General features: G+C 35.3%; 3 protein-coding genes across 3 annotated transcripts; all 3 read right to left on the reverse strand.

The window, feature by feature from the left end:
* Nucleotides 1-211: 211 nt before the first annotated feature.
* LOC105950423 (phenolic glucoside malonyltransferase 1) lies at nucleotides 212-2,038 on the reverse strand. Its single transcript, XM_012973771.2, has one exon. The coding sequence runs from the start codon at nucleotides 1,977-1,979 to the stop codon at nucleotides 639-641; it is 1,341 nt and encodes a 446-aa protein (XP_012829225.2). The 5' UTR covers nucleotides 1,980-2,038; the 3' UTR covers nucleotides 212-638.
* Nucleotides 2,039-8,431: 6,393 nt separating this feature from the next.
* LOC105950502 (triose phosphate/phosphate translocator, non-green plastid, chloroplastic) lies at nucleotides 8,432-12,333 on the reverse strand. Its single transcript, XM_012973866.2, has 9 exons — nucleotides 11,643-12,333; nucleotides 10,825-10,947; nucleotides 10,581-10,733; nucleotides 10,297-10,382; nucleotides 10,099-10,183; nucleotides 9,796-9,915; nucleotides 9,584-9,652; nucleotides 8,845-8,974; nucleotides 8,432-8,737 (listed from the first exon to the last, which is right to left on the reverse strand). Exons 1-9 carry the CDS (start codon nucleotides 12,024-12,026, stop codon nucleotides 8,661-8,663), a joined length of 1,227 nt encoding a protein of 408 aa, XP_012829320.2. The 5' UTR covers nucleotides 12,027-12,333; the 3' UTR covers nucleotides 8,432-8,660.
* A 2,411-nt stretch (nucleotides 12,334-14,744) lies between these two features.
* Nucleotides 14,745-17,978, reverse strand: LOC105950385 (putative late blight resistance protein homolog R1A-10). Its single transcript, XM_088817062.1, is given in 3 exon segments — nucleotides 14,745-14,965; nucleotides 15,091-17,036; nucleotides 17,038-17,978. Coding segments are annotated over 2 exon segments (2,733 nt in total). The 5' UTR covers nucleotides 17,836-17,978; the 3' UTR covers nucleotides 14,745-14,965; nucleotides 15,091-15,101.
* Nucleotides 17,979-19,852: the final 1,874 nt, after the last annotated feature.

Below are 19,852 nucleotides of genomic sequence, written 5' to 3' on the forward strand. Positions count from 1 at the left end.
ATTAAAAAATATGAACAAGGGAGTTATCGTAATAAACCCAAAATATAAACTATGTCCATCCAAAGTCAAATCTACAGAAATTAAAATACCCCAACTTGCAGGGTTATCAGTTTCACAAATTAATTGATTACCTAATTTAAAATATCAAAGTAAAACAAAGTTTTGCGTGCCCCATTATAAATTTATAAGCGTTTGTCAACTTGTCAAAATATGTGGATTCCATAATTTCATTCTTTAATAATTTTATTTTACATAACACTAAATTTTATTCAAAAAAGAAAAAAAGAGGAATCATTACAATAGGAAGAAGATGATCTGATAATTGAAGCATGCAGTAGCACGGTAAAGAAAAAAAATACAGTTTTCAGCCCTCAAGTTTATACTAATTTCACATTTGACCCCTCATGTTTCAAAAATTTCACACATTAGTTATTTCCGTCAATTTCCGTTAGTACTAATAGAATCAAACATTTCGCCATCGTTGCATTAATTGATTACTAACGGTAAATTGACAGAAATAACAAAAAATGTTCAATTACTAAAACATGAAGGTCCAAATATGTTTTTTGTGCACACAAATAATGAAATGTGAAATCAATGCAAACGGAAATTTCCCAGAACAAAAAGACAAACATGTTTCAAATGAATCCCTGATTAAAGATAGCTTCAAAAGCATCCATTTCAACCTTCTTCATCGACAACCCAATCTCAACTCCGCCTTTAAATTCCCTCGACTTACAAAGAGAAACCGAACCGCCAAAATCAATATGAACCACCTCGAACTTCTTCGGCTTCCCCCATCCGAAATCCGCACCATAAAGATCAAACCTCGGCGAACCCGTTACCCCAAAAACCCTCTTCCCAATCAATTTCCGACGTTCTAGAAACCCAACTATAGAACCTTCCAGAATCGCCCTCTCATTATTCACCGTCTTTTGAATAGCCTCGTTGATCACCTCCGCACCAAAAACAATCCCTTCTTTTCCTTTTAGTCGCCCGTGGGTCGACTCGGCCTGCACGAGTCCCAAACAGTTGCCGAAATAGTTATCCGGCAGCGGCGGATTTAGCCTTCTCCGGCAATCGGCGGTGCAATTGAAATACTCCGGCTCATCATCCGCCACGTGATCAACTGTCGATTTGGCCAAACAAGTCCACACGTAGGCACATATTACCGCGAAAGACGACACGTTTGGTCCCGGATTTTTATTCTTGACAAAGTTCTTGAGCTGTTGGATTTCGGCTTCGGTGAGAATAAACGTGGCTCGGGTTTTATACGTCGGAAGAGAAATGGAAGATGAAAGTGTTGGCTTATACGTTCTAATGATTTCCCAACACGATTCGATCAGCTTGTCGGAATTCGGAACGATATTTCTTTCGTAGAAAGGCGACAAAATTTCACGGCGGCCGTTGGATTTATTGATCGAGGCCCATGTTTGCAAGAATCCGACGGTTGTGGAGCCGTCGCCGATGGCTTGGTGGTTGGTGAAGCCGACGCAGATGCCCTGGTTGGGAAACAGAGTCACCTGAACAGCTGCGACGGCGAACTTGATTTGCTCCGGCGAGTGTGTCGCCGGCGGCAGCAACTCAGGGACGAAGTGGTGGAACTGATCAGAATCCCTGGAAATATTATTCGCCGTCAGGGGAATCAAATCGGCGTTCGACACGGCGATTGTCAGGGAAATGGCGTCGCCGGAGATGTAGTGTGAAAAGGGCGGCGTGTTTGGTGCGGTGAGTGGGAAGATGATTTTTCCGGCGAACGGAGGAAAGTGTTTGAGAGTGAGGGAAAGGGATTTCTTGAGATTTGGGATAATGGTGTCGGAGAAATTTGATTCTGAACAGGGGAAACTGTAGAAGAAGAGGTTTTGCATGAGGCGGTAGGGAAGCCATATAATATCGAAATGTTGGAGTCGGAGGGTTTGCTCCGCCGCCGCACCCGGCGGCGGCGCCACCTTGACTTGGTCGATGATGGTGATGGCCATTGAAATTAATTCGACCAGACAACTTCAGTGGGATATATAAAGGTTGAAGAGACAGACTTTGTTACTTATTGTGGCACTTGCACCCTTGATATTATTTTTTTAAATTTATAAATTGCATTTCACTCCCCTCAACATAACAAATTTATGTGGTGTTTGCAAAAGTTTTTTGAAAGTGATTATGAGCTTTTTTTTGCTCATAATCTGTTTCACGTGTTTGCAAAATCAACTTTTGTTTTTGCTTCTTTAAAGCTAACTTATTTTAAGATAAACAAAAGCAAAAGTTAATTTTGCAAACACCTAAAAACAGATCATGTGAGAAAAAAAGCTCATAATCTATTTTTAAAAGTTTTTGCAAACGCCACCTTAGTGATTTATCACAAAAGTAGAAGTTTGCATTTTGCACCCCTGAGACTTATATCTATTGCGGCACTTTCACCCTTGATATTATTTTTTAAATTTATGCTTTCGCCGATTTATACTGAAATGCTATTCATAGTGCAATTTTTATCGCCTTGCAGTCCGATTTATTTCATTTGTAACTTTTCTAAAAAAAAAAACAAATTCACCCACTATTTCGTGTATTATTACACGAAATTCACTCAATATTTTCGTGTATTTTTACACGAAATATAAGTGTTTATTGTTATAGAACACGAAGGACGAAACTGTTAGATTGAAAAAAATCGTGTATTTCGTGTAATAATACACGAAATTGTACATCATATTTCGTGGAGTTTTCCACGAAATTGTAGATCATATTTCGTAGATTTTTCCACGAAATATAATGTAATGTTTCGTGAAATTCAGTACGAAATCACTAATTGATTTGTTTTTTAATTAACCAATTTATTTCAGACACTCAAATTGACCTAAAAATTCAAATACAAATACAAATTGAATTAGAATTCAAATACAACTAGAAATTGATCTAAATTTCAAACACAAAATTAACCTAAAAATTTAAATACAAATACAAATTGAACTAGAATTCAAATACAACTAGAAATTGATCTAATTTTCAAACACAAAATTAACCTAAAAATTCAAATACAAATACAAATTGAATAGAATTCAAATACAACTACAAATTGATCTAAATTTCAAATACAAATACAAAGTCAACTAAATTTCAGATACAACTACAAATTGATATAAAATTCAAATACAAATACAAATACAAATTGAACTAGAATTCAAATACAACTACAAATTGAACTACCGACCAGACTTTAATTGTTCGTACAAGAGTAGTCGGGGTTTTGCATGAGGAGGTAGGGAAGCCACATAATATCGAAATGTAGGAGTCGGAGGGTTTGCTCCGCCGCCGCGCCCGGCGGCGGCGCCACCTTGACTTGGTCGATGATGGTGATGGCCATTGAAGTTAATTTCGACCAGACAACTTCAGTGGGATATATAAAGGTTGAAGAGACAGACTTTGTTACTTATTGTGGCACTTTGCACCCTTGATATTTTTTTTTTAAATTTATAAATTGCATTTCACTTCCCTCAACATAACAAATTTAGTGATTTATCACAAAAGTAGAAGTTTGCATTTTGCACCCCTGAGACTTATGTCTGTTGTGGCACTTTCACCCTTGATATTATTTTTTAAATTTATAATTTCGCCGATTAAAGGCCGGGAAGAACTGCACAGTCATATTTATTTATATTACTCCATTCGTTCCTTTATAATTGTCGTTTTTAGTTTCTGCACAAGGATTAAAAATCCAAATAAATGTTGCTTAATTTTAGGAAATTATATGCTTTTATACTAAAATGCCCTTACCAATAATTAACGTGAGAGAGTGTTGGAGATAGTTAATAAGGGTAAAACTGATAATTACGCAATTAATGCAGCATTGGAAATCTAAAGTGACAGATATTATGAAACAATTTTTTTCTTAAAAGTGACAAATATTATAGAACAAATGAAGTATTTGAAGAAAATGATATCAGAAATATTATTAGTATTGTCTGCAATTGATAATAAAACAATTACTTGATGATAGTAAATTGGTAAAATTATCGAATATGGGGTTGATATGCTATTTACATTATGAAATGGATCTAGGAACAAAAGAAAAATGAGAGAAGTTCAAAACTAGAAAGATGTTGAAATTTTAAAGTCATAAGTGAACTCTATAAAAATTAGGGTGAATTACGGTCACTCAACTGAGATAAGATGAAATTACGAAGAAAAAAAAAACTCTCTTCTTTGGGTAATTACAGCCGCCTCCCTCAATTTGAATCTTCTTACACGTCCACTCTTGCGGTGTCAAATTCAACAGAATCTTCTAGATTTCGTGGAAAGTTCTATGATTTGTACTCGTTTTGTGCAAAAATGCAGTTTTTGATGCATCACACAATCTGATGTTTACAAGCCAAGACACACATCTTATGATTATCTTATTTTAAAATGTGGAGCTCGAATGAGATAAAACGGGTACAACCTGAAGAATATTCCACATAACCTAGAAAATTCCCCTCAATTTAACACCGCAAGAGTTGAGATATAAGAAGATTCATAATTGAGAGAGGTAACTATAATTACCCAAACATGAAAGTTTTTTTTGTAATTTGATCTTACCTCAGGGATGATCGTAATTTGCGTAAAGATTATGTCCATTCGAAATATTTTTTTTCTCTTTTTTAGTCAACTGTCAACTCTATCTATCATATCTTCTATAGTAAAGACAGTATTGAAGGCAATTATGGATCATAATAGTGATAATTTAGAAAACGACTCAAGTTGTGGAATTGTTGACTTGACTTTCTCTCTCTCTCACACATAAAATAAAAAGAGTTTAAATTCTAACCCGTATGACTTGATTATGTACAATAATCGATTATGTACAATAATTGAATTCCATTCATATTATGCCACGTGGATGATTTAATTAACAAGCTCTAAATCTAATCTTTATATATAAAAGAAAAGTTTTGCCCCGAAACTCTAGGAGCAATTTTGTAAAAAAATTATAACCTAGGGGTACTTTTGGTAAAGCATAATTAAATTATATAGATAATCTTCCGTTTCTTAAGAACATCTGTGTAGGAAGTTATTTTTTCTCTTTTATCCTCATATTTTGACGTAGGTAAGTTTTTCTTCTCAGTTTCTTTCTTTTTTCTTTTTTCCTAATTTCTTACCCACGTTCCGTTAGTTTTTTTTTTTCTTCATTTATTCAATTTTTTTACCTCAAACTTTGGCCCACCTTCTACGTAAACCGTTTATTTTTCTCCCATCGTGTGCTGAATTTTTGGCCGGTTTTCTCAACTTCTCAAAACCGCACACGATGTACGCTTAACTACAACATAGAATTTGAATATTTGTAACCACTCACAACTCTTCTTATAATTGTCTCCTGCAATTTTTCACAGCTTGAGATTTTCTTTCTGCAAAAAACCCACGATCAAACGCTATTGCCGTGACATAATTCCTTGCTTTTTTAATGGACTACAGTCTAAACTTTCACGTACGGTAAGTATTTCTCTTAATATATCGATTTAAATTCAATAAATTGTGTTTCTTCATTGATTAATTAATTGATTTGCAGATATTAATTGATTTGCAGTCTGCAGATAATGATGAATTGGTGGAGAAAGAAAATGTGAAGTTGGGTAGAAAGTGTAAAACATTAGTCTGTCGATCGGCATCAACTATCAAGTTTATTGTTGTACTAATTGACGACATACTTATGCTATATGTTTCTTTACCGTTACCGTTTCCGATTTTTTATGTGTTGTTTTCATCATGTTTCTGCAAAAAGAATTCGGATAGTTCCTCAACGTTTGATTGCGTAATTGCAGGTTTGTCGAAACATTTATCTGATGCACATCTCAACGTAGAGGGCATAAATGACTGGACATACAATGACCTTGACAACTGCAAAAAATCTTCTTCACGATTGACGTTGACGTCTTTTTACAGGTTTATAAAAAACTTCGTCTTCAATATTAAATTTGTTCTTACTTGCAAACTTTCTATCTTGATGGTGTTGTTAACGTTAAGTTTACTGATTATATTTATGTTCCCTTGAAAATTGTTTTACTGTATTACTTATATATGTTCTACTTTACCATCATTTCTCGCCTACTACGTTTTGCTGAACTAAAAAAAAACGTGTTATATATATATATATATATATATATGAAAATAACATAAAAACATATGATCATATAATGATCATCTGTATAGGGTTTTCCGAAGACAATAAATTTGCTAGCAACATCTTGGCAGATTTTTTTTTCCCTCGCTTACTCTTTCTTACTACCATGTTGTTGATTTTTTATGCTTTCTTAATAAAGAAATTTTTGTTATAAAATTCTTTTATAAATTTCATATGCTTTCTTAATTAACAAGTAAAATCAAGAACACCAACATCCATTTAAAAAAGAAAACTTATTTCACTGTGTATTATATGATGTTTGTATTCAATATATATTTGAGTTTGTCTTCCTAATTTCATTCAAACTATTATCTTGACACACAAACATACACACACACATATTACAGTCTCCTTTTATAGGACATCTGTATATTGTTCAAATTGAAATGCCACAATGAATGGCAAGCCAATTTTTTTAGTACATATACGTATGTGTAATTCATTTTTATTGCAATTAGTGGATTTTACTTTTGCGTTGTTCTATTATTTTCGATTCTGAACATGTCATCATTTGTTAATTTTGTTTATATTATATTTTTATTGATATTTATTTACATGTATTTATTTTACTCTTTTTCTTTATATATTTAAACTCGCTATTCTTATTGAAATAACTTATGCATTATTACCAACTTTATTAATGAACCACAATGAAAGCCGCATGCAAATTGTTACTTATAATTTTTTATAAGTTATTTTTTAATGGTTTACCAGTTATTAATTTTGTGCTTTAATGAATACTTTAATTTTTATACAACATTTATTAAAATAATTATTATTTCCACGTTCGTTATTCTACACCGTGCAACGCACGGGGTGATTACTAGTTAAACTAAATTAAATTACCATAGTTGTAAATTTAGGGTTAACACTAACATTTCAATAAAGGGTTAACAACTAACGAAATAATAATAATAATAATAATAATAATAATAATAATAATAATAATAATAATAATATAAAACCTTATGTTCAACGGACGGGTTTTTGGGTTTTGGGTTTTGGGTTTTTCGGGGTTTTGAGTTTTTCGGGGTTTCGGGTTTTGAGGTTTTGGGTTTTTTTTGGGTTTTGGGTTTTTCGGGGTTTTGGATTTTGGGTTTTTCGGGGTTTTGGGGTTTCGGGTTTCAATTTTCGTGTTTTGGGTTTTTTGGGTTTTGGTTTTCGGTTATCGGGTTTCGATTTTCGGTTTTGGGTTTTTTTGGGGTTTTGGATTTCGTTTTTCGGTTTTCGGGTTTTCAGGTTTTGGGTTTCTAGTTTTTGTAGTAATTTTTTTTATAATTTGAACAATTATATTTTTTTCCTAAATTGTTGTTGGCCGAATGATTTTGAAGAATTTTTTTTATTTTTTATTAGTTTTTGTGTTTTGTATCAAATGGGCAAACCCACTTGTTATATATAATATTGTTAAGAGAATTTTGAGATATGTCCACGTGTCAGTTTGTTAGTGGAATCCGATCTGAATGATCACCCAAATAAATAAGGTACAAATGACATTAACAACATGTAAGGGTAATCTAGTTAATGGAATTAGAAACCGAAATATTCTGAATTCGAATCCGGGAAAAAATCTTATGTCCTGACTGATACCACAACTAAAATAGAGTATAAGTGTATATTATGAATTAAAAATTAATCGAGCATCCGTCTCTAATTTGATATATTTAACGAATATTGATTCTATGTCGGCGGCTATGTAGCACGGGCACGGAAACAACGATACAAGAAAATGGGGGAAACGGGCATGGGAAAACAACATATCCTAAAAATGGGAGACAGAAGTTTGGAAGAAACGTATAAATATTAAAAATATAGGGGTATATTTATAAATATGCTATATAAATATATATAAGTTTTTATTTATATATTAATTTTTTTTATACAAACATATCCAAAATATATTTTACTATCAACTATCAATTTGCAATTGATCATGTAAATAGTTTAGTACTATTCAATCATGTCTTTATTTTTTTTTAAATTGCAAAATGACCCACAAGGTGTCCTTGAGTTTCGGACACGAAACGTGTCCCAAATGCGGAAACGTTGAGACGTTGAAGTTTTCGTGCTACATAGTATGTCGGAAAATAGAAGTGGGAGCAGTAGCTCAGTGGGTTCACCGGATGAAGGTGCGACTTGGCACCGGTCCACAATGTCGGTATCCATTAAAACCTTGGTTATTCAAAACCGGGTCGGATCTAGGCTAATCTTTATCGAATCTGCTGTGGGTGTGTGACCGGATACCGGGTAATGTGTTTCTGCAAAGCTATAAATGCTTTTATGACATGATTTGCATAATCAAATGGTCACATTTTTTCAACTAAAATTTTTGAATCTCCATCAAAAGAATTTACCCAATTCTTTTAAGAGAGCTACAGAAATAAGGCGCGCCAAAAACCCCGGAAAAAAAATCATCTCGTGTTCCAGACTAAAAGAGATACAACAAAAGTTCACACCAGTTTTTTTCTAGTCTAACATAAAAATCCCATCACCAAAACTGTTCCAACACGAAAAGTATTCAAGCCGTCTTTGGCTTCGGTTTAATGCTCTTCACTCTCGAGTACAAGAACACTCCAGCAAGAGCAATTCCAGTACCTGCACATAAGAAGCACACGTCAATCAGAAAATTGTAATTGTGGTCTTTTGATTGCAAAATTCGATTTTTTCGAGGTTCCGGGAGAAAGGGCGAATCGTCATTATACCTAGAGAGTTGATAGGTGAAACAGGTGAGCGGAAGAAGAGAACAGAAGTGACGATCACCACCACACGTTTGACACAGTTTCCTACGGAATGAGTCACAGGAGATACACGCTGCAATATCATGTAAGAAACCTGCACAAAAGAAATAAATATTTCCTCGTCATTTATTTTTTAATCTCATAATGAAACGGGAAATCAAGAAGTCGGGTCATAATTATTTTTTTAGAGTATCTATTCAAGTGTAACTACTAAAACTTGAAACAGTCAGCAGATTACTTTCACGTCGTTTTGACTGTTTGAGAAATATAGATTGCTCGTCATAGTAAATGCAGATGAATGAAATCAAACTAAATTACGCCAATTATGTCATTGTCAACACATCATAAAAAACTTAGAGATGCTACGTAGAATTTACAATAACGATAGATGCTTGTATACTGGCCAATATTAATGTAAAAAAGTGGAGAAAATAAAAGATTCTAGCAGCCCAAGAAAAATCAAATAATGGTTATCGTCGGTTCAATCTAAAAGTTGGGTTTTCTGAATTTCTCGATAATGTTAGTGTAAAAATATTCAGGGATTCATAACAGATAAATACTGGTTTGCACTTTACGACTATTGTGTCAAAAGCATGTGTGCTAATATACTCTGATAAAGGCTTGATATTGCGAAATGTACTATACTAAATGCACAAAGTACTATGGAAGTGATTCATACGAAAAGAAATTATCCAAGGCTTACCTGCTGATATGCATGGAAGCAGAGAGCTGCTATGAAGGACCTAGTGTAAAGCTGATTGACATTCACACCCTGACAAAAAAAAAAAACATTACTTAGAATTAGAAATTTCATCCATATTCGAAATTAATGAACCAACAAATGAAAGATGCTCTCCTAGAAAGGCCGGAATCAAATAAATGAAGAGCAATAACTTGCTTTCGATAATTACTTACAGCAGCCTGAAGTTGTGAAGGTGTAAACTTGATGCCTTCCATGAAAATGGCAGTAGGAGCCATCAAGAAAAAGGACATAATAGTAATTATCGAGAAGAGAGTTATGTTGTCCAGTGAATCCTGCACAAAGAGAAATCGAAGCTTGAAGCACCATTTCGAGAAATCAACTACAAGAAAAGCCGATTATTTCCTTTTCTTCCGAGTTCTACAAACAGAATCTTGCAATAATCTAATATTTGAATAAACACTAAACATAGCATCTCCCAGCAGTCGAAAAACAATAAAAACTAGTGGGAAACATACCTCTTTCTTAACCATGAATTTCTTGCTAAGAACGTTGCGAGATTGGTTAGTCAAATTTGAGGCCATAGCACTCCAAAAACCAGCCCTTCAGAAAAAAACGCCAATAATACAAATTATGTGAGGAGATATTGAAATGAAAAAATGTCATCATACGATTTAAAATAAAGACAATGAAAGCAAGCAATCGTGATTCTTTACCAGTTAAAAGAGGCCTCGGTCATTGACGCCAAACCTACTCCACCAACGATTGGTACAAGCGAAGAAACGACCCATAGTGTAGGATACTGCACAATGGGGTTAGTAGAAAAGAGAACGATTACAATTAATTCCATAATTCAAACAAAAAAAACCATATAATATAAAATATACTAATTTTCACATCTTTAAATCAGTATACAAGGATATATAATATATCTTATCAGTAATCACAAAAATATTAATATAACAATATTTTTAGTAATTGAAGAAACGAGATTCTTTACCTCTCCTAGAAACATAGAAGAGAGGACAACTGAGAAAAACGGCTCCATAGCTTTAATTGTGTGAGTGAAAGAAACGGCAACTTTTCCAAGACTCATGTTGGTAAAGAGGTTGCCTAAGGTATGCACGAATGCCAATGGAAGAATTGCAAGAAGCTGCAAATAATGATAAAAGGTCAATATTAAACCGAACGAGAAAAAATATCGAAAAGGTTTTCCAGGTCGAATGGTGGAGACGAGCGAGTACCTGGGCCCCACTGATTTTAGGACGTTTGTAGAGATTAAGTGTCCACATCAAAGTAACGAGCACAGTCCCCACGGCAAATTGAACGAGAGTGACTGTCATTGGGTAGTGGAATGCTTTGAGAACCTATTACAAAGACGAAACATTAATTATATATCAATCTCCGAGAATCGACAATTTAAATTTGAAAAAATATCAGCTCCAAAATATCACTTCACTTCGTAATTTTTTTTTCTTAAAACAACGTCCTCTAACATTAGTAATGATGCAACATTCCCAATTCTCAACCACTAGTTTTCACTGTAAAATTACAATAGCACTCTGTTATTTCAAATCTTAACTAAAATTCGACGAAGTCGAACTAGACTGATTATTTTTGACAGAAGCAGTAATTAATAATATCAATTATAAACACAAATGTACAGCAATCGTCTCGTGCAAGCAAAATCATGATACTAAAATTGCGGGGAGGAAGTAGTTCGAATAAATCATAAATGGACAGGAAATTGGTCGATTTATTTTGCTCCGATCGTGAATCCAATTAAACCCAAAATCGAGCCACTTATTCTCAACATAAGCCAGATATTTAAAACCTTGAATCACAGGCATTACACGAAAATACTTTCATCGAGTCTCCGATTTACTCAAATTCACACGAAAAAAAAGAAACATCGGTTAAGCATTCACAAACTACCAATCACTACAACACAACACTGACATTTATTTACACTTACAGAAATAAACAAAAACAAATCATAATCGCAATGTTAATACTGTAAATTCAATAAAAAACAATAAACAAATCCAATGTTAATAACTACCTGCTTGTTGTAGATATTGAAGTAGATGTTAAACAGGTACCACAGTCCAAAAAGCGTTCCAAGGACCAAAGTATCCTGAAAGCTCTTCGATTTAGGGGTTTCCGCCGCGCCGGCGCTCTCCGCGGTGGCCTGAACAACAACAACTCCATCGGATTTGGGCTCCGGAGATCCCGGAGTGGGCCCGGAAATCCAACCGCTCTGGTTCAGCGAGCAGCTAATCGGGCTCAATTTCCGAGTGGTGGAAGCGAAAAGAGCGGCGCCATTGGTTAAGCACTGCCGGCCGGTGGTGGAGACGGAGAGAGGGTTAAACCCACGGACGGGGAGCTTGCGAGGATGGGTGGAGAGAGAAAGAGAAGGCGAGAATGCAATCGTCGAGCTCTGCATTTTGATTTGATTTCTCAGATCAAGAGAGAGAAGTTAGAGAGAGAGAGAGAGGGAGAAGGTTGTATGTATCGACTGTGCGTATATATTTGAGGGGGGTGGTTGGAGAGAGAGAGCTTTGGTAGCTCCGTCAAGAAGCGAGGAGAGCGGAAGTGTGAAGCGTTGGAGAGTGATGAGTTGGTGGCAGCGGTATTAGGGTCCGAAATTTGTACCTATTTGTGGGGGTATTTTTGGTATTTTTCTTTGCCTTTGTTTTTTCCGATTTAACTTTTTTAGGAAGTGTGGATATTTGTAAAATGTTTGGTGAGATGAAAACATATAAAAGTGTGTATAATTAATTATAGGGTTTTTTGCAAGAACCACCCCTGTGTAATCTCTAATTGCTGAAAAACCCCTCATGTTAAAACAATTAGCAAGGACCCCCCTATAAAAGTTAGTCAAAGCCAATAAAGCCCTTAACATCTTCTCGTGTTCTCCACGCGCGCATTGTGCAGCTCGGGTGCATGTTTTGATGTGAAAAAAACTAAATATATTTTAAATAAAAGGTTGAAAATTACAAATTAGCCCCAAAATTTTCATAACCCCAGAATAAAGCTCTTAGAATTTTCAATTCAGTCCTTGAAAATTTCTAAAATGCCCTCTCTCCAAATCATCTCATCCCGATCAAACTCTCCACCATTTTCACGCAATAGATACACAAAATGCTTCCCAATTTCGCCCACTTTGCAGATATGATTTTTTCCGACAAATTGTTTGCAAGGTACCTCACCAAACCCTTCACTTCCCAAAATCTGGCAAATGCCAAAGAGAAAGGTAAGCATCCCAATTTCTCTGTTCCTTCTCTCCCGAGGAACTCTGACCACTTCAATCGACGACAAATTTAACCGTTCCACCAAATCAATTACCAACACTATATCACAATCCGTCGACGAAGAATTGGCACGAGCAGCTTCCACAAATGTACGGCGACGAATAAGACAGATTTGAGATGCGACTATGACGGAACTTCGTGGGACGCCGCTGCTGGACTCCGCCTGTCTGAGATTCGAGTGTGCAATGTGCGGTGGTCGACGGCTGATTTGGATTGTGAGAGGTGGACGGCTAATACCGACATAGTATGGGGCGGCGGCGGGAATAGGTAATGGCGGCTGGTATGGTGGTGGAAAACTGAAGGAAGAGAGGAGGATTATTTGCTGGTTCTTGGCCTTCAAGATGAATTTTTTTGGGTGGGGGTGGGGTGGGTCGATGGGGAAGACGACTCTAATTTTTTTTTTTTACTTATTTTTCAATTGGGTTTTGGGTATTCTATGTTTTTAAGTTAAGGATAATTTTGTCATTTCATTCAAGTCAACAATTAAATCTGATAAAAGGGGCAGTGTGCTACATAAAACCAAACATAAGGGGGTTTTTGCTAATTATTTTATCACGAGGGCTATTATGCCTATTAGAAATAACACAGGGGGGGTCTGTGCTATTAGCTCATTAATTATAAATAAAGGTACATAAGTTTATTTATTTTTCTGATTTTTTTTTTTTTGAAATTGTTTTTGGATTATAATTGAAATATATATGGAATTTTTCGGTATCAAATCCAATTTCAAATTTTGAAAATAATTCCGCAAAAATCCATTTTCTTAAAACTATATTTCTCTTCAAAATGTTATTCATGTTGAACGTTGCCCCGATAACAAAATTTCAGTGGATTATTCACTAAAATTGAGTGTTTTTCTTGCAAGTTGTCCCTTTAGATGTTATTTTAGTTATATCCTGTCCTTTACAAATATTATTTTTCTACACATTGCCTCTTTAAAATGTTATTTTTGTTGTACAATGCCCAGCAAAAATTGATTTTTGGGGTAAAGTGCAACCAAAATAATACTTTGAAGGGGGTTATCCATTTTTTTAACTTTTAGGGGGGAAATGCGAAAATAGAAAATGTACAGGGGGTGAACTGCAATTTTGTCCTTATAAATATTTTTGGATCTTAAACGGGGAGGGGGGGCGGCTGGTGAGAACTGAACGAGAATTGACCAAGAGTTAGGTGAAGGTTCCCTCGACCCTACACCCAGTGAAAAACACCGGGTGGGTCTTCTGCTGCCACGTGTTGTTTTTTTTATTTTTCTAAAACCATTAAAGGTAAACCCTAGCGAGGAATCTATTATAAAATACAAAATATAGACACGTGCCAGCAGAAGACCCACCCGGTGTTTTTAACCAGGTGTAGGGTCGAACAAATCTTAGGTGAATCACAAACGTAGCATACAAAACCAAATTGCTAGCTATTTTTCTCAAATTTAAATTTCCATTGTAAATTAATTTACGGACAAAATTCACTTCACTCCCTTCAAACTTTCTATTTGTACACTTTTCCCCCTAAAATTTTAAAAATTGGATAATCCCCCTTCAAAATATTATTTTGTTGCACTTCGCCCCAGAAGCCAATTTTTTATAGGCATTCTGCAACAAACATGATATTTTATAAGGGCAATGTGCAAAAAGATAATATTTTTAAGGGGTAACGTGCAACAAAAATAACATAGAAAGGGGCAATGTGCAACAAAAATACTAAAATGCTGATGAATAATCCATCGAAATTTTTCTTTCGTGGCAGTGTACAACAAGAATAATATTTTGAAGGCGGACATTCACTTTTTAAAATTTCGAGGGGGTAAAGTGCGAATTTTATAAATTTATAGGGGGTGACGTGCAATTTGCCCTTAATTTAACTTCCCTATTGAATAAACGTAATTAATTAAATTAGTACACATCATTATTATCTTTTCAACATAATATGCAAAATTCTTTCAAAAAAAAAACATAATATGCAAAATTATTTTTTCAGTCTATCACAATGAAAGATGAAAACATTTTCTCAATATAATAGTGATGTACTTTCTCTGATCAATCAGTCTTCCATGGCTCTTCAAACAATCATATATAGCCTGTAGAATTTAATGTTAGTTTTTCCGTTCTTCATACGGAACATACGTGTTCGTAATTTTAAAAATATCGAATAGAATCTCCGAGTAAAACGAATAATTGCAACTTAATTAGCTGAATGGCTAACCTTGTGAAGAATTAATATGGTGATTCATGGCTGGATGTTCCCGGATCATCCCACGACGAATGGACATGAACAAATAATGAATTTCCGTCACCATATTTGTCGTCAGAATCCCGTCTTAACTTGTTTACACAATTCACAACCGTAGGGTTACAGTCGACGATGCTAATGACTAGAAGAGATGTACCAAATGCGAGAGGCATCTCTTTTAACTTGTAGCAATGTGCGATGCGAAGAGCCTTAATAGCGGGGATGCATTCATGGTCATTTTGAAATGTCCATCGCTCCATATCAATGTCTTCAATCTCAAGAGATTTAAGCCTTTGGAATTCGTTGTCACGAACCTCCCACTTTGGGCCTCGAAAGGCATAGCATTTCAAATAGAGACTTATGAGATTAGGCAATGAAGAAATCTTTCTCATTTCTTCCCATGGATATCCTAACCCGCTCAAAGTTAACTTTGTAAGACTTGAGGGAAAGTCTGAAAGACGAGCAAGTGGGGCAACAACCTCGGCCTTGAATGTAGGATTCATAACGTCACATGCTAATGATTTTAGCTCATGGAGATGAGAAACATGATCAAAGCAGCTCAAGGGTTGGTCAACATTACCATGAGCCAATTTGATTACAATATTTAACGTCGCTAGATTAGGGATTCTTTCAAAAACATCTTTGGTACAACTTTGAGGATCCACGTTATAAAGTTCTAAGAGGTTTGGTAAGAAAGATCTTTCACGAGGATCTGATAGTTTACATCCCGCAATATCGAGTTTCCTCAATTCTTTCATATCCCATATCTCCCTAGGCATATACGATGAATTATTTTTAACTATCAATTGTCGACGAATGATCAACCACTGAAGGTTCCAGAGTTTGGATATGACAGAAGGGATGTTTCCATTATAAGTGAGGGAAAGGTATCTTAGTTGAACTAATTTCAGTATTTCTATTGGGAACTCGTAGAATCTTATTGTACAAGCGTGGAATACCCTCAGAAATCTTAAATGTTCCAAACACAATGGTAGAGGATAGTGATGATATGGACCGGTACATAGGAGAGAGCGTACCGTTGAAGTAGATGCAATTGAATCGCGCACATCTTCTATGGCAAGTAGCACATTATTTCGGATGCACAATCGGCGTTGGCTTTCTATACCTTCTTCCGGTAAAGCATCGGCACGACAATTTAAGGCGTAGAAAAACTTGTTCTTGGTAGCTTCTTTGTTACACATGTACCATAAGGATGAATGGAGGCTATAATATGATACTTCAATGTCCGACATGATAACATTTTTTAGAACAAGCTCAAACATATAATAAGTACAAGGCTCTGCGAACATCTTGACCATATCCGAGTGAGGAATTCTTTCACGAAATTGTGCAGCTGAGTAGAGAAATCCTTCAGCACTCCACAAGCTCCACAAGAAGGAGAGCTCGCCCCAAGGTATCTTATGATGCTGAGGGTAAACTCCCATGTAGAGAAAACATGCTTTTAAATATTGATTTAAGTAGTCATAACTTGGAAGTAATACCTTTGACATTTGATCATATGCATCCTTGTATAATGAATCTTTTACATCTGATACCTTGTTCCAGTACTCTATTGTCTTGTCAGATTTGGATAGGATGTCGGCAACAGTGACGATTGTAAGAGGAAGACCTTCACAATTCTCTGCAATCTTCTTTCCGGCTTTCTCGAGCTGGGGAGGGCAAGGCATTTCACCAAACACTTTCTGACGGAGAAGATCCCAACTCTCTTTCTTATCAAGAAAGGGTATTTTATACTGAAAATTGGCGGGTGCAATATCAGCTACTTCGCCTAGCCTAGTTGCCATTAGTACTAAACTTTGATTATCGTCGTCTGGAAATAATTCCATCAAGTCTGAACACAGCTCTTTGTCCCATATATCATCCAACACGATGAAGTATCTCTGATCCTTCAAGTTCTCGCACACCATCCTTTTTAACTCGGCTAGCTAACATTTCTCCATCCATATTAGTTATTTCAAAATCAGGATCCACTTGTCTTAGAATATCCAGCAAGACGCTTTTTAATAGATACTTCGGGCCTATCGTGACAAACGCACGTCTGTTGTAATGACTCACAACCAATGGATCCCAAAAGAATTTCCTGGCAACAATAGTCTTACCAATGCCAGCCATCCCATAGATCGAGACAATCGTCCGTGAATTACCTCGATAGTTGATTGTGAATAAATCTCTAAGGAATTCAATAAAGTCTTTAGATTGTCCAATCACTGAATCATGATTTCCACCAAAATCAATTCTTGACGACGGGTCCACATGATCGTCTTCTTCTTGTTCTTCAGGAGAGGGATTGTGCAACTCGTGGATGTAGGCCGTCTTCATCTCCTTCACCGTTTCGATAAAGGAATCGACATTTTGCTTTTGGTGTTGAAGATCTATTGCGAACAATGGGGGATGAATATGATCTTCATGATGGCTTTCTTCGGATTGTGATTGAATCTGATCTAAGACATAGGATTCTATTACATCTTCGAATTCGTATATCGCATCTATCATTTCTGCCTCCAAAGTTTTCACCATCTTCATGTTAATGGTGCTCCTGCATTTATCGAATTCTTCAAGAGCATCTTGGAATGAACAAACCTCCTCGTACAAAAGTTTTATGATTTGTGGGGATGAATTTTGAACAATCGAAATATGTGAGGAATTCAATAGGCGCTCAATTGTCAACTTAAGACTGCCAACGGCACCATAAGCCATCTCTCTCTCTCTCTCTCTCTCTCTCTCTCTCTCTCTCTCGAACAGACACACACACACACACAGAAATCGTGTCTAGCAGAGTAGCTCTGATCTCTCTTTCTCAGAAAAAAAAAATCGCCAAACTGGAACAGAGGCATAAGCTGATTTGCAGAGATGAAGTAATAAGTCAACTGTATGAAATGGTCTGTTGTATAACTAGTGGTGTAATTACGTCTATCGCCCTTAAGGTTGGGTGTCATTGCAAATAGACCCTCTCGGATTCTTAAAATTAAGTTTGACACCTCTGAGGTTTGATTATGTTAGTAGTTACCCCCATCTAACCTTTGATTTCTATTTATACCCTCGATTAAATATTGGGTAAATTACACAAAGCTCCCAAAAGGTTATATTTAATTAGATATTGGGGTCATGTTTATAAAAATCTTTTTATACATGAATGTTTTTCAAGTTATAATTTTGATTGAAAATGTGTTTAAACTCATTAAGTAATATATATGTTTCACCAAAATATTTATTTAAAGAATAATTATTTGAAATTTGATAATATTGAAAAGACAATTTTGTTTTTCTTAGGAAAAATACTTAAAAGAATAATCTTAATGTTCACTGTATGTTGTATGTCGAATCGTCGATCCTACAACTTTAGAGGCCCTAGAACAATAAAAAAAAAAAAAAAAAAAAAAAAAAAAAGAGTACGGGTCCCTTAATTACTTAGTCTTTTATATTATGTATTTGTTATATTCTATTTTGCTCATATCATTAATTTATAAGAAATCAACAATTAAAGAAGAAAAAAAATTGCCCACATTTTGCTCATATCCTTATTTTCTTAGAGGTTCTATAGATAGGTGTAATTTGGCCAAAGTAAAATAAAGATTGCCCACTTTTTGCCTTGAACTATAAATAATTGATGATATGCATCCACGGGCTCACAATATTTACAAATGCAAAAATTATTGTTTTCGTCCTTCATGTTTGCATCGATGTTATATTTGGTCTCTCATGTTCGCAAAAAACACTTTTGATCCCTTATGTTTTAATAATTTAACACTTTTGGTCATTTCCGTCAATTTACAGTTAGTCCGTCAGTTAAGGAAGTGATGGACACACACTTTTTTAATCATGAGGAACTGAATGTACTTTTTTTATGAACATGAGTGACCAAATGTAAAATCGATGCAAACTTGAAGGATGAAACTGTATTTTTCCCATTTACAAATTATAATTCGCTTTTCTTTCTCATTTTATTTAGGGTCAATAGCATTTAACCCCCCAATGGTTACAAACTTTTGCAAATGACCCCCTTGTGTGCTTGTAATATTAGCACATAATCCCCTATAGTTTATAGGGAGTTCCGTTAGTTTTTCTGTCAAACTTAATCCCATGGGCTATGTGTCACAAGTCAAAGTATTTTTTTTTTTGCAGATGATCCCCTTGTGCTTTCATTTTCTCTTTCATTTTTGCAGATGATCCCCTTGAAGTTAGACACAAGCGGTTAAGTTTAACGAAAAAGTAACGAAAGCTACCGCATAAACCACAAGGGGGTCATGTGCTGATATTACAAGCACGAGGGGTCATATGCGAAAGCTTGTAATCACATAGGGGTTAAATGCGAAAGCTTGTAATCACATAACGAAAGCTACCGCATAAACCACAAGGGGGTCATGTGCTGATATTACAAGCACGAGGGGTCATATGCGAAAGCTTGTAATCACATAGGGGTTAAATGCTATTTACCCTTTTTTTTTATAAACATGATCTCATATATCAACAGCACAAATTAAACATCCCACACCATTACTTTTTTTTTTTAATAAAATAAACATCTCACGGTAGACATCATTAATTTTTCCAACAAAAAATGCAAACACACTTATATTTTTTCAGTCTCACAACGAAACATACAAAAAAACATTTGCCCAATGCTACTGATGTACTTTCTCTGACCAATCAGTCCATGGCTCTTGAAACAATATAATCATATATACCCTGTAGAAATTCATATACATTGACGGCG

The sequence above is a fragment of the Erythranthe guttata genome, chromosome 4, assembly GCF_056151865.1.
Source record: "Erythranthe guttata isolate IM_541 chromosome 4, IM_541, whole genome shotgun sequence".
Classification (NCBI taxonomy): Eukaryota; Viridiplantae; Streptophyta; class Magnoliopsida; order Lamiales; family Phrymaceae; genus Erythranthe; species Erythranthe guttata.